Here is a 12,991-nt window from a genome sequence, read left to right on the forward strand (position 1 = left end):
CCGAATTAGTCAACAAGTTATTCATCTACTAGCTTGAACAAATTCTTTCAAGTTCACTCTCAAAAAGCTCACGCTTATTATACACATCAATAGCTTTCAGGCTATACATTTGAGCTAAAAGTACAAAATACTTACTATTGTATTATTTGATCTTATCGAGATCAGTTGTGCTAAGAAATTACACATCAGTTGATTACTGATAAATTGTATTGATACTAAGAGTTTCAGTCTTAGCACTGTTAAGTCCAAACTGAAGTGGGTTTGTACAAATATTTGTATAGATCAAAGTCTTTTAGTGAATATCCTATCTTCGAGATAGAAGGGGTGACGTAGGAATATTTGAAATCTCTGAACACCTATTATATTATATCTGTCTTTTGGTTATTTCCGTACTTTTATTAAGTTAACTGATTGATATTGACAACAAGATTCGTGAACTCAGTTTTTCCCTAAACTGATTCAATCTTAGAACAAGTTGAGAAAATTGTAGAGTGATTATTCAACCCCTTCTAAACACCCTTTTGTCACCCAATCGATCCTAACCTATATTATAAATATCACAATAGATTTTTAAAGATTTAAGAACAACTATGACCAATATTATTGTCTAAATTCTGAACATTAAAATATATTAAAATCCATGGATTACTACATTGCTTCAATCCAATCTTAATGTTTTTGGGCCCAATTGTAATTTGGGCCTATGCCATCGGAGGCGTAGTGGCATTCATATATAAGGCCCTCATTAAAGTAGTTAGCTAGGGTTTGTGGAGAATCGGCGTCAGCGAGCAGAAAGCCTAACGGAGCTCGAATCGTAAACCCTAGCTAGCCATGGTATTGCCTTCAATCTTTGCACATCCGATACTTGTTGAGTTCATTGATTCGTTGTTGATTTGTTATCATGTCTTGAATTGCAGTCGCTCGTGTCGAGTGAGGAGTTCCAGCACATTCTGCGTGTGCAGAACACAAACGTCGATGGGAAGCAGAAGATCATGTTCGCTTTGACTTCCATCAAGGGTATCGGTCGCCGTTTCGCCAATATTGTCTGCAAGAAGGCCGATGTCGACATGAATAAAAGGTCCTTTCTTTTCTCTCTTTAGATTCAGTACCTATTATATTGAATTTGATCATGTTTCCGAGTGCGTGTTTCAATTGTATATTAGCTTGAATTTGATCCTGGTTATGAGTGTGTTTCTCGGAATCTAGTTTACTGTGTGTGGCGAGAGAATGCGCAGTTTACTGTCTTTTTGTTTAACCCCAGGGATGGAGCTACAGAGGTTGCAGTTTCCGAAAATGTAAACCAGTAGTGAATATCCATTTTAGAGTTAATCCCGAGCTAGTTTTATAAATGATCTGATGCAAATTTACTATGAAGAATAGGAAAATTTTAAAAAATAATCTTGGTCAAAGTAAGTTTTTTAAAAATAACTCACTCCAAGTGTGTGGAATGTTTTTAATTTTAGAGGTTTATTTTTTAAAAAAAAGTTTGGCCAAGAGTATTTTGCTATCCAATGAATTCTAAGTCCCTTAAATTGTATTATCAAAATGATATTGGATTAATTTTTATTGATAAAGACCTTTACTTATGAAAGTTAATGTTAATCAATATTTATGTTTAATTGAATTTAATTGAACCTAAATATTTATCATATAAACCAGAAACGGAAAGAAAAATTTCGCGAGAGCTAACAAGATTTAGAACAAACTTGTAGAAGTGTGAGTCTCAATTTCAAGTCAACAGTTCACCAGCCAGATAATGTTAAACCCTTGAGTTGTCGTGTCAAATTGAAAAGTGTTAGAGTATGTGCCCGACAAGTCAACTTGTGGTTGGGGTTTTTATTGACTCTAATGTAAAACAATCTTTATTTTAATAATATTTTACGATTTCATTTGATTATGACATTATACTTTATCTGTATACCCATGAGGTCTGCGTCGCAACGTAAGATCATGAAACTCATTAGGAAGTGTACCATATATTCTAAACAAGTTCCTAATCGAATTAGCCGCCTAAAACAAGGATAAAGGTCGCTCGAGCTTGAGACTAGCATCTGTGGTGTAAATGCCATGTTTCATTGGCAAGGGCATGGAGATGTTCATTCACACAGATGGGTGATCATATGATGATGCATTGAACAACCCTCCCTCGGACTATCCAAGTGGTTCTCACTTATCGAGTGGAATAGTTCGCAGTTATGGTTGTACACTATTAGACTTTTGACCCGGGACAATGTAGGGACAATACGTACTAGCATGCACTGTGATCCGTTTACCGACTCCATCGAGGGTCATCAGGTGGCGAGGTTGGGTGTAGTTTCGAAATACGTAGGAGCAAATGCATTGTAGTCAGAGATTCACCGTTCGCCTACGGGTGAAGATGTCTTATGTGATCTGATGAGTTAACAGTGCAAAGAGTCTCTGGCCAGAGCAAGAAATGTGATTTAGGAAAAGGTGTTTTCCTAGTTGCACATACCGTGCCACTATTAGTACTCAAAGATAAATCGCATCGTTATCGAATTCATATGCAACTCTCGATATACCAATGGTTGCAGATTCGATCGGGATATATGTGTTGAAAGGACTGTACTGTACACTAACCATGACTTAAGGTTCTTGCAGGCACTATCAGTGATACCTAGGGGATCATGGGGCGATGCTATTAGACGCTATTACCATGATCCGATGGGTGAAATCAGAAATGAGTTCTGACATTTTTGATCAAAGAGTTGATGAAAAGAATGAGATTAACTAGGGTAAACCCGAATAAGAATAAATGTTATTCTGAATCACATGGAGATGTGAACCCACGTCTAGCTGTATCCCTGAACCATTGAGGGTCACACAAGTATCGGATTCTGTGTTCCCGTTGAGATCAGTGTTTTCCAAACCGGACCGGACCGGCCGGTCGGACCGGTGCAACCGCGAACCGGCCTCCAGACCGGTCCGGAGATAAGTAAAAACCCGGAAAATCGGTTTAATCGGAAAAAACCGGTTAAAACCCGGTTAAACCGGAAAAACCGGAAACCGGAAAAACCGGTTAAAACCCGGTTAAACCGGAAAATTCGGAAAAACTTTTTAACAAATTTTTGCTTTCTGTTTGCTAAACATGTATTATTTTAATTTTTTAAAAAATATTTAGATAAAGGTGTTGGTGAAATGCAAGAAACATCTTCTTTGGACTTGGAAGAACTTTTGGATGGTGGGGATGAAGATGATAATGACTACGAAAGAACACTTCAAGAATTGGATGCGGTGTGGGCATCAAAGGATGCAACTTGAAAGTTGAAACTGGATGTTTGATACTTTTTTGTATAAGAAACTTGATGTTTGCTACTTTTTTGTATAATTAAACTTGATGTTTTCTTGGGCACTTAAACTTGGTCATCACTATTTGGTTACATGTTAGGTGTAATTTGGATTTTTGAATTTGAAAAGTGATGTTTATTTGGATATTTGTTGTAATTTTCATCTTGAAAATTAAGTAAAAACTATAAAAACATAAATAATCAATATTTTACTATTTTATTTATTATATAAAAAAAATAAAATATTAATTTTATTGATCCGGTTCGACCGTTCGGTTGAACCGGTTGAACCATTTTTTAAGGCTTGACCGGTTCGATTCACGGTCCGGTTATAAAAACACTGGTTGAGATAGTCAAATTTCAAATAGTTGGAATTTGACGACTATAGTTTGATGGGGATCAAACAAGAAGCTTACAAAGGAATTTATGAGCTGATTCCATAGGATGGAAGAAATGAAAGTTGGCATGATTTCTAAATAAAGAAGGAGAGTGGAACTGTATGTTTTGTGAAGGAGTTCACTAAAACTGGCAGCTGCCCAGTATGGTAAGTGAAAATTTTGATCTTCGAAATTTTCAGATCAAAATTTTCGATTTTCATTATATGAACAAGATTTGTTTCTTTAGTACACCGGCGCTCTCGGATCGTCGATCGAGATTATAATGAGTTCGGAATCATTTTTTTTAGTGAATTTGAAATTTACTAATTAAATGATTGTGCTAGTAATGGTGACTACTAATATGTACAAATTCCCATAAATATTCCAGAAGAGTCTAAAATTAAATTAACCAAGGAGTTAGTTTATAAATTAAATAATTGTTATTTAATTTAATATACATATACATGTAGATATTTTATATGGTGATATAAAATATGTATATATAATATTATTATATCATGTATTATTATAGGTTAATAAATACATTATATATTAAATATATGGAATTTTAAATATAATGAAATTATTAGAGTCCTAGATTAGGAGTCTCACTCTATATATACATCACAAGGACTCATAATTAAAAGACCAACTTTTTGCACACAAAAACACAACAAAATCTCTCCTCCCTCTTCATTGAAACACACGGCCACCACAAAGCAAATTGGTGAAGAGGTTTTGGCCAAAAAGCAAATTTGATTTGCATGATTATTGATGAAAATCAATAATTATTTGTTAAAAATTGATTGAGAATCAATTATGCAAAACCCATGATTTTGAATCACGCAACTCACGGCCACCTTGTGGATAATCAAGGAAATCTTTCGGCCACTTGGTGTTCCATTCATGCCCCACCGCCGTGCCGCTTCGTCTCTGGATTTTGGAAATTCAGAGGATACAGTTTCAACGCACAAATCGCTTGCAATTTCTAGTGCAATCCAAGCGAGGAATAAAGTTTTCGATCGTAGACTTAATTAGGCAATCAAATCTGAAGAGAAATTCGTAGGGATTTACAAGAAGGGCTAAATACGCCTAAACACCGGAACAGTTTGGAGTCTAGCGTTAAGAACGCGAAGGTATAATTATTTAAACGTCTTATGAATGTTTTTAAACACACGACGCCCAAGAACAAAAATTTTTAAATATCCGCTGCGTCTTGGGTGCGAGAACACGATGTCCCAACAAAAAATTCTTTAATTTACTTGTGCAACTTTTGTAAAAAAAAACATGTTTTGGCTCTCAAAATAGACGAAAGAGTCCCCAGTCATCTTGGAAAGATCTGGTTTCCATATGTATGAAGTAAAGAAATTTTTATTTTATCTTGTGAGTTATAGCATATTTTATGCTCAGGGATCTGTATCCTGTAGTCGTAATGGGACTTTGGAATTTCTGAAAGTCTGATATGGAATGTGCCTATTGACATTTGAATTGGATCTCATATATTCCTATCTTAAGTTGTATTTCGTTTCTCAGTTTTATCTTTTGTTGCTATGATGTTCAGCGTGATAAATTAATGATTCTCTTCAGGTTTATAAGATGCTAGGGGATCATCATTAGTCGTTCCTTCAGTATTTTTCATGTTTGAAATAATCGAAGTATTGAATTTTTAACCAGGGCTGGTGAACTTTCTGCTGCTGAGATCGATAACTTGATGGTTATCGTGGCTAACCCCCGGCAATTCAAGATCCCAGACTGGTTTTTAAACAGGAAGAAGGATTACAAGGATGGAAAGTTTTCTCAGGTGACTTCCAATGCACTGGACATGAAACTCAGGGATGATCTAGAACGCCTGAAGAAGATCAGGTTTAACTTCAAATTACTTCTATTATATCTCGACTTCTAGCTGTGCTTCTCTTTATTCAAATTTTCATGATCCTTGCAGGAATCATCGTGGACTCCGTCACTACTGGGGTCTTCGCGTGCGGGGACAGCACACCAAGACTACTGGGCGCCGAGGAAAGACTGTTGGTGTCTCCAAGAAGCGATGAGCTTCATCTTCTTTCTATGTGATTTTGTTTTGGTTTAGTTGTTTCTTAAGTTTAAATGTCCTCTTTTGGTTGGATGGATCCCGCTTCGCGGTCTTATTTGTCTTGCCTTAATTTGTGATCGACATCTTATGTCATTGTGAGCATTTGGTAGCTGTATCGCTTAAGCCCTTTGCCAAAAAATAATAAATAAAACTTTTCAAGGTGAAACTATAAAAAAATCCCCAAAGCGCTATTTTAACCCCAATGTCAGGAAAATACTCAGTCTTATGGTCAAGCGATTTTAAGCCTCAACTCTCCAACCATTTCGAAGATACTAAAATAGCCTTAATGATTTTTGAAGTCCCTAAAATACCAATGTTATTATATTATTTATTCATTCTATTTCTTTGTACGTTTATATAGAATGATGGAGTGACATGCAATAATTTCAATATTTTATTAGGCATTTTCCATTAGAAAAAATNATTACACAAAGATCAAGCATTATCCCGGCTTAGCGGCAACACCCTTTGAAAACAGAGAAGAGACGCTCTCGCCTTCTCGTAAGAGGAGAGTTTTCTTTTTCTTGTTCTTCTTTTCCGGTTTCTTACCACTTTTTTTCTGGCTTGCTCTTTCTCACTTCCCTAGTTTGCTTATTCTCTCGAAACAGAATGAATCAAAAAAATTTCAAGAGATAATAAGGTCCTCTCAATCTTTGTTAAGAAAACAAATAGTTAAAATCTTAAATAAAAATTTATTAAGGTATCTCGTACTTTTATTTTCGTTTTTTTTCCGTTAATTTTTTTAGTATACGTCTTGTATTGTAAAATTTTAATTAAGAAAAAAAACAATAAATTAAAATTAATAACGATTTCTGTTGGTTGATTTTATAAAAATTTTGGATACAAACCCCTGAATTTAAAATAGCACAATAAATATTCATACAATTCAGCCGGGATTTTTATTTTTGTTTTGCAAAAATTGGACTCTACAAATCTCTTTATCTTATTTTTTCTTCCAAATATTGGAATATTTTTTGTAGCTATATCTCTTGTTTAAAGTAAGTCTTTTGTGAGACGGGTCAACCCTATCGATATTCAGAAAAAACCCTCCCAACTATATTAACAATTATTATTTTTTAATTTTTATGATTAGATATCTAATTATTAAAATAATAAAATAAATATCATATTATAATTTAAATAATAATATTTATAATTGATTTCAAAAAAAATATTTATAATTTTTAATATAAATATTTATAATAAATACAAATAAAAAAATTAAAAAAATTTAAAAAAAAAAAGAAGAAACCCTGGCGCAGGGGATGGAGCCCCATTGGAGGAATTGAAGCTGCACCAAAATGATGTTTTACACCATTTTAGTGGAGCTTTCGAGATGGTCTAAGCACTGACAAATAATGTAACCGATTTTAATAAAGTTAGTTATATAAGACATGCTTTTCACAACTATCAAAAAATGGTTGGACCATAAATAGTGCGAAAGAAGGTCCCATGGTTCTTATGATACTTTTATAATCAAATATAAAAATGCAACAAAATAAATAAGTATCGTAAATGAAATGACACAAGGATTTCTATTAATGTTCAAAGACTCAAGCTCCTACATCATATCTTATTCCATTTAGGAAAGATTTTACAAGAAAACTTTGTTCTTACAACTCTTTGTAACAACTCGCTTCAACCTTAGTTGATAAGTTGAAACTCCTAATTAACTTTACCAGCAATATGAGACAACAAGTCTCACAATCAATACAACACAAATATATAGAAAAATTAAATTCTCAGATTCAAACTATCGATCAACTCCTCAAACGGTTTTGACAAAAATGGTTGAGTAGTTGACATAAATTCTAGATGATCCTTGATGATCTGATAGATGTTTTTGAAGCGAGAGCTGTTGATCAGTAGTTGATATGAGTGTGAAGAGTGCTCAAAAATCTTTCAGAGAATGCAAGCTTGAAAAAATTGCTTCGAATGTATGTCAAATCGTGTTGTGTCTTGAAAATTTTTTCTTGACATCCTCTATTTATATTATACTTCCATAAATGAGCAATTTGACATTTTCCAAATGCAGAAAGAAACGATCGATGACAGCAAAAAAAAATTGTCTCTGAGCTATGTCTTTTTAAGAAAACATTCTGATTTCTGATGTCTTGTTTGTAGTGCATGATTAGTCCACCAAATTTTCTGATAATGTAGGTAGGATCTTTGTCAGATGTGTGGTTTGAAAATGAAGATATCTTAATCAACCGTAATCAAATATGTTTCGATAGAGTGAACAATTGATCTTATGCCACAGACGTGGATCAAATATGTTGTTAAGGCTTGAATCGGTTGAATAAATTTGCATTTTGAGACCGGTTGAACGACTTCTTCTGAATATTCAATAGATGGTCGAGTACCTGTAATACATGTAAATGTAGCTTGATCTAATACAATAAGTAATCTTTTGTTATCATCAAAACTAAAAGATTTGACAAAATTAGTACTGAAGTGTAATGGTTCTTCCATGTAAATAACAGATCCCACTGGCTCTTGTTGGTTTACAAGATCAACCTTGCTCAAACACCCACACTCACTCGAGTGTGGGTATCATAAATTGATATAATATTTCTTGTCCTTATAATTATTTTTGATATCAACAATTAAACATTGTCTGTAATTTGGGTTATCTGAAGCTTAATGTAGTAATTGATATGTGGCTATTAAATTCAAATACTAGTTGAGTAATACTATAAACTAATTGCTCACTGTTTCTCAAAATTTGAGCATTATCCGATAGAAATTGGATATAACAAAACAAGTAAGTGCTTGTTTGCTATTGAATTCAAACACCAATCGAAGAATATGCAAACTATTTTCCAACTATTTCTCAACAATGAGACATGCATGACAAATATTATGTACTCTAAAATTAAGTGTACGTAGTTTTCCTAATGAATTCGAATACCATTTGAGCGGTATTCGAAAAAAAAATTGCCCATTATTTCTCAAAAAATAAGCATTGTTTAATAAAAATTAGATAACCACATAACAATTAAGTGGTAACATTTGACTACTGAATTCAAACATCAATTGAGTTATATTTTATCATATTTGTCACCTAATTCAAAATTGAGGCATTATAGCAAGGATCATATGTACTCCAAAACCCATCAAATGGAATGGTGTGGTGTGGTTATTGAATTCAAACACTAGTTGAGTTGAGTAGTGTTACAAAATACTTGTCAACTACTTTTAAAACTAGTATTACTTTACACAAATTGAGTACTATTAACTTATGATTCAATTTTTTTTTGATATATAATTGGGTATTATTATTTTTTATATATAATGGGGTATTATTATTTTATAATTTAATACTATAAATTTAGAATATGAGATACTTAGTTACTCTTAATTTAATGAATTAGTGTAATATAACAATAATCGGACATTTTCATCATTTCAAACAAATAGTTTACTCGTACTCACCCCCAATCACACAAACTGCAAGTACTAAATTACAATAAAAATAATTGAGACCTATTTATTTATAATTGTATACTATTATGTTATAATTGAATACTCTCAATCTCAAATCAAGTAAGTGGTGTAATTTGTCTCCTGAATTTAACACCGATTGAATAAAATCAAAAAATATTTGACAACTATTTTCACTAATTAGACATAACAAGAGAGATATCAAGCATTATAAAACCAAGTGCGTGGTTGTTTGGCTGCTGAATTTAAACACCAATCGAATGTTATTTAAAAATAATAACCATTATGTTAGAGTAGATGCCCTGCAAGCTAACGGTTGGCTAGAGATTTTATTGACTCAGTTGTAAAAAACAATCTTTATTTTAATATAATTTAACTTTTAATGGTTTTGTTATTTCTTTATCTGTATACCCATGTGAACCACATAGATAAAGACCTTGATTATACTTTAATACAAATGAATCGTAATTCGATGTTGAAACTCATTTGTAAACACTGTATAATCTAAATTCGTTCATTGTCGATTCAGCCGCCTAAAACATGGATAACAGTCGCTTGAGCTCGAGACTAGCATCTATGATGTTGTGTACCGCGTTTCTTGGTAAGGACAAAGAGATGTCCAAACATGCAGATGGGTAGTCATATGATGATTATACCGAACACCCCTCCCTCGGACTTTCTAAGTGGTTATCATTCATCGAGAGGATAAGTCCGTGGTTATTATTGTACACCATTAGTCCTTACGACTCGGGACAACACTGAGGCTCTATATGTTAGGGATGTGCTTTGCCTCGTTTACCGGCTCCAGGAGAGTCATCAAGTGGCGAGATTGGGTACAGTTGCGACACATATAGGAGCCAGTGCATTGTAGTCGGGGATTCACCGCTCACCTACGAGTGTGGATATCCTATGTGATCTGATAAAATAATAGTTGGAATCTCTGGCCAGAGTATGAGATGTACGTTGGGGAAGGAGTTCTCCAGTAGTACATGCGATGCCACTATTTATATGTGTCACATAGTTATCGAATTATTATGCAACCCTCGATGAACTAATGATTGCAGATTCGATCGGGATATATGAGATGAAGGGACCGTACTGTACGTTTGTAAGGTCCAAAATTAAGACAACGTAATCCAACTGCATGCAAATCTAGGAAATATGAAAAATGAGTAATTAACTGATTTTGATTGTTAATTGATTATGTGACATACATGCTTACATGTTAAAAATGATTTTATTATCATCATGCATAAAATTATATTTTTAAGGAATATTCAAGTTGCGATCGAGGAACGGAGACCGATGGCTGAAAAAAGTAAAATATTTTTATTAAATAATTATTTTTAATTATTTATAATATGGTTGATGATTTTTCATATTTTTGAAAATAAGGGGTTTTGAGGTGTTTTTATACGTCGGGACGTAAATTTTATCGGTGATGGTTTTTCAACTAAAATACAAGCTTTTTGGCAACCCGGCTAATAAATTCACAAATTTATTTTAACAAAAACTTTGTTAATATTTTATTTAAATCTTAATTAGACTGATGAGCTTAATTTAATGTCTTGATAGGCCTAAGCCTAGTTAGCAAATTAATTAGATATTTAAAACTATATTAAAGCTCCTAAAACCCTACACCTTGCATCCAACTCACGCCTCCCACTTCAGAATTCAGAAAAAACCCTCCCAACCACACACACACACGGCCACACATACTCATATTTTGAAGAAGAACTTTCAGCATTCAAGGGGGTAGCCTCCTAGCCATCGTCTCCTCGTCTCGTTCTTCTTCGTCAACGTATATTCGTGCGTAAATAACGCAAAGGCACGCCATGATTCTTCCTTTTCTCGTCTATCACACCACATTATCGTTTAAAAGAAAATTGTATTATGAATAGCATGATGTTTATGTTGCAAGTCGAAAATTGTTCATGCATGTTTTGTATTCATGATTTTTGGGTTCGAAAACTTGCTCTATTGCGTGAAGGGGCTGCCATGTCATTAAGGGTTGATAAAGCAAAGTTATTATGTGTATTAGAGTCACACACACACACACCCAACTCACGGCAGAATCGAAGGAAAGGAGAACCATGCGTGAACGTTGTTGTCATTGGTTTAGGGGCGATCGGGTTTCATGAGAGAGGGGTTGGCTTGGTCCTGGCTAGGGCCAGGGCTCGGCTAGTACCTATCAGGGGTCAAGGGGAGAGTCCTAGCGTGGCTAGGACTCGAGATAAGGGCTGGGGAATGAGTCCTAGCCACGCTATGACTCCTACCTGAGAGGGTGCTGCTGCACGCCGTGTTGCAGCAGCGCGCGGGTGTTGCTGTGGTGCGGCCAGGGGTCACAGGCGGGGGTTAGGGTGGCTCACGAGGGTCCTAAAAAGGTACAAAACACGTTGGTTAAGGGGCTAGGGCGCTGGCTAGGTCCACAAGTCCATAAAACTAGAGTCCTACCACCATGAGCGTTCTCGGCCAGAAAGGGGGTGTCTTGGGGTGGATAGTTTTTGAGTTTGGGTTGGTGTCTTGGTGAACTTAGGGTACAGCAGGGTACTTTAGGATGTTGGGCAAGTTTTGGATCAACATGGCTTGGGGGTCACTCGTGAAAATCGAAAGTTGGCTCGGGGTCAAAGTTTAGGTGTCAATTAGGGTTTTTGAAAGTAAAGAAAATTTGAAAACGGCTCACGGGGGTCGAGTCGGGGTCCATAAGGGCTGAAATAATATAAAAAGACAAAATTTAGAATTTAGGAATTTTATATTAAAGTTTGAGATTTTTCGGGATTAAAATACCGTCAAAACAATTAAGTATTGAAAAATGAAAAAGTCTAATATTTAAGCTAAATAAAATTTTGGGAAAATTATTTTTGGCTTAAATAATTATTTGGGACATGTTAGAGTCATGAAATCAAGAAAAAAGTTAAAATCGAAAAAGGTCGAGTCCAGGGGTAAAACGATCTTTTTACACATGAAAATTAGTAAACGTCATGGCAGTGTCCTAAATGCTATTTTCATGATATTATGACAAATTTTAAATGTTTATGAAATGTTCACGATTAAATTATGATTTTTAAATGTCTGTTTGATTTTTATGATTTAAGGAAGACATTTAAAATACATGTTGCATGCTTGGTTTCATAAAATGAAAAATGTTATGTTACTCATGATTTTTATAAAGTGATGTGAATGAAAAATGTTGAAGGAGGTGAAATGATTGTGACTAATTCGTTAATAATGGCGATGTCGTGAGGGTGATGGTCCTAGTGGGAGCCCGACGATCGTGTTTCCATTATAGCGAATATGAGGTTATGATGTTTTTTGGAAGAATGGGAATATCGTGAGGGAGAAGGCCCCAGAGAGAGCCCCGACGATCGTATTTCTATTCGATCATGTTAGGCCAAGGCTCAGTTGACCGGTGAGAGCGTCGCTGATGTCCCCGCCGCCCAGTACTGTGGTTATATGTAGATGGATCCATCGATCATGTCATGTGAGGAAAATCACAATTAACGATCTGAATTCAACAAAGAAAAAAGGAAAAGGTTTATGTTCATGTTAAAATGTGTTATGTCATGTTAAGGATAAAGGAAAAAGTTCAAAGATTATATTTGCATGTCATGAAATGTATTTTACGTAAAAGTATTTTTCACTGTTGCATGTGATTTTATATGTATTATTTGTTATCAAGATTATGGTGTGTTGAGTCCTTAAACTCACTAGGTGTGATGGATGCAGGTAGGTATGAGGGAGGTCTTGACGGATGATCTGACTGGACTGAAGGCGCA

The 12,991-nt window shown here is 34.6% G+C and overlaps 1 protein-coding gene across 1 annotated transcript; it reads left to right on the forward strand.

The window, feature by feature from the left end:
- Window positions 1–705: 705 nt before the first annotated feature.
- On the forward strand, window positions 706–5,894 carry LOC140985567 (small ribosomal subunit protein uS13z/uS13y/uS13x-like). The gene is made up of 4 exons (XM_073453418.1): window positions 706–834; window positions 918–1,078; window positions 5,357–5,545; window positions 5,625–5,894. Exons 1-4 carry the CDS (start codon window positions 832–834, stop codon window positions 5,728–5,730), a joined length of 459 nt encoding a protein of 152 aa, XP_073309519.1. The 5' UTR covers window positions 706–831; the 3' UTR covers window positions 5,731–5,894.
- Window positions 5,895–12,991: the final 7,097 nt, after the last annotated feature.

Source organism: Primulina huaijiensis, chromosome 10 (genome assembly GCF_012295235.1).
Source record: "Primulina huaijiensis isolate GDHJ02 chromosome 10, ASM1229523v2, whole genome shotgun sequence".
Classification (NCBI taxonomy): domain Eukaryota; kingdom Viridiplantae; phylum Streptophyta; class Magnoliopsida; order Lamiales; family Gesneriaceae; genus Primulina; species Primulina huaijiensis.

Coding starts and splice junctions, on each gene's coding strand:
- LOC140985567 (XM_073453418.1), top strand. Junction 1,079..5,356: donor GATGTCGACATGAATAAAAG/GTCCTTTCTTTT, acceptor ATTTTTAACCAG/GGCTGGTGAACTTTCTGCTG. Junction 5,546..5,624: donor GAACGCCTGAAGAAGATCAG/GTTTAACTTCAA, acceptor TGATCCTTGCAG/GAATCATCGTGGACTCCGTC.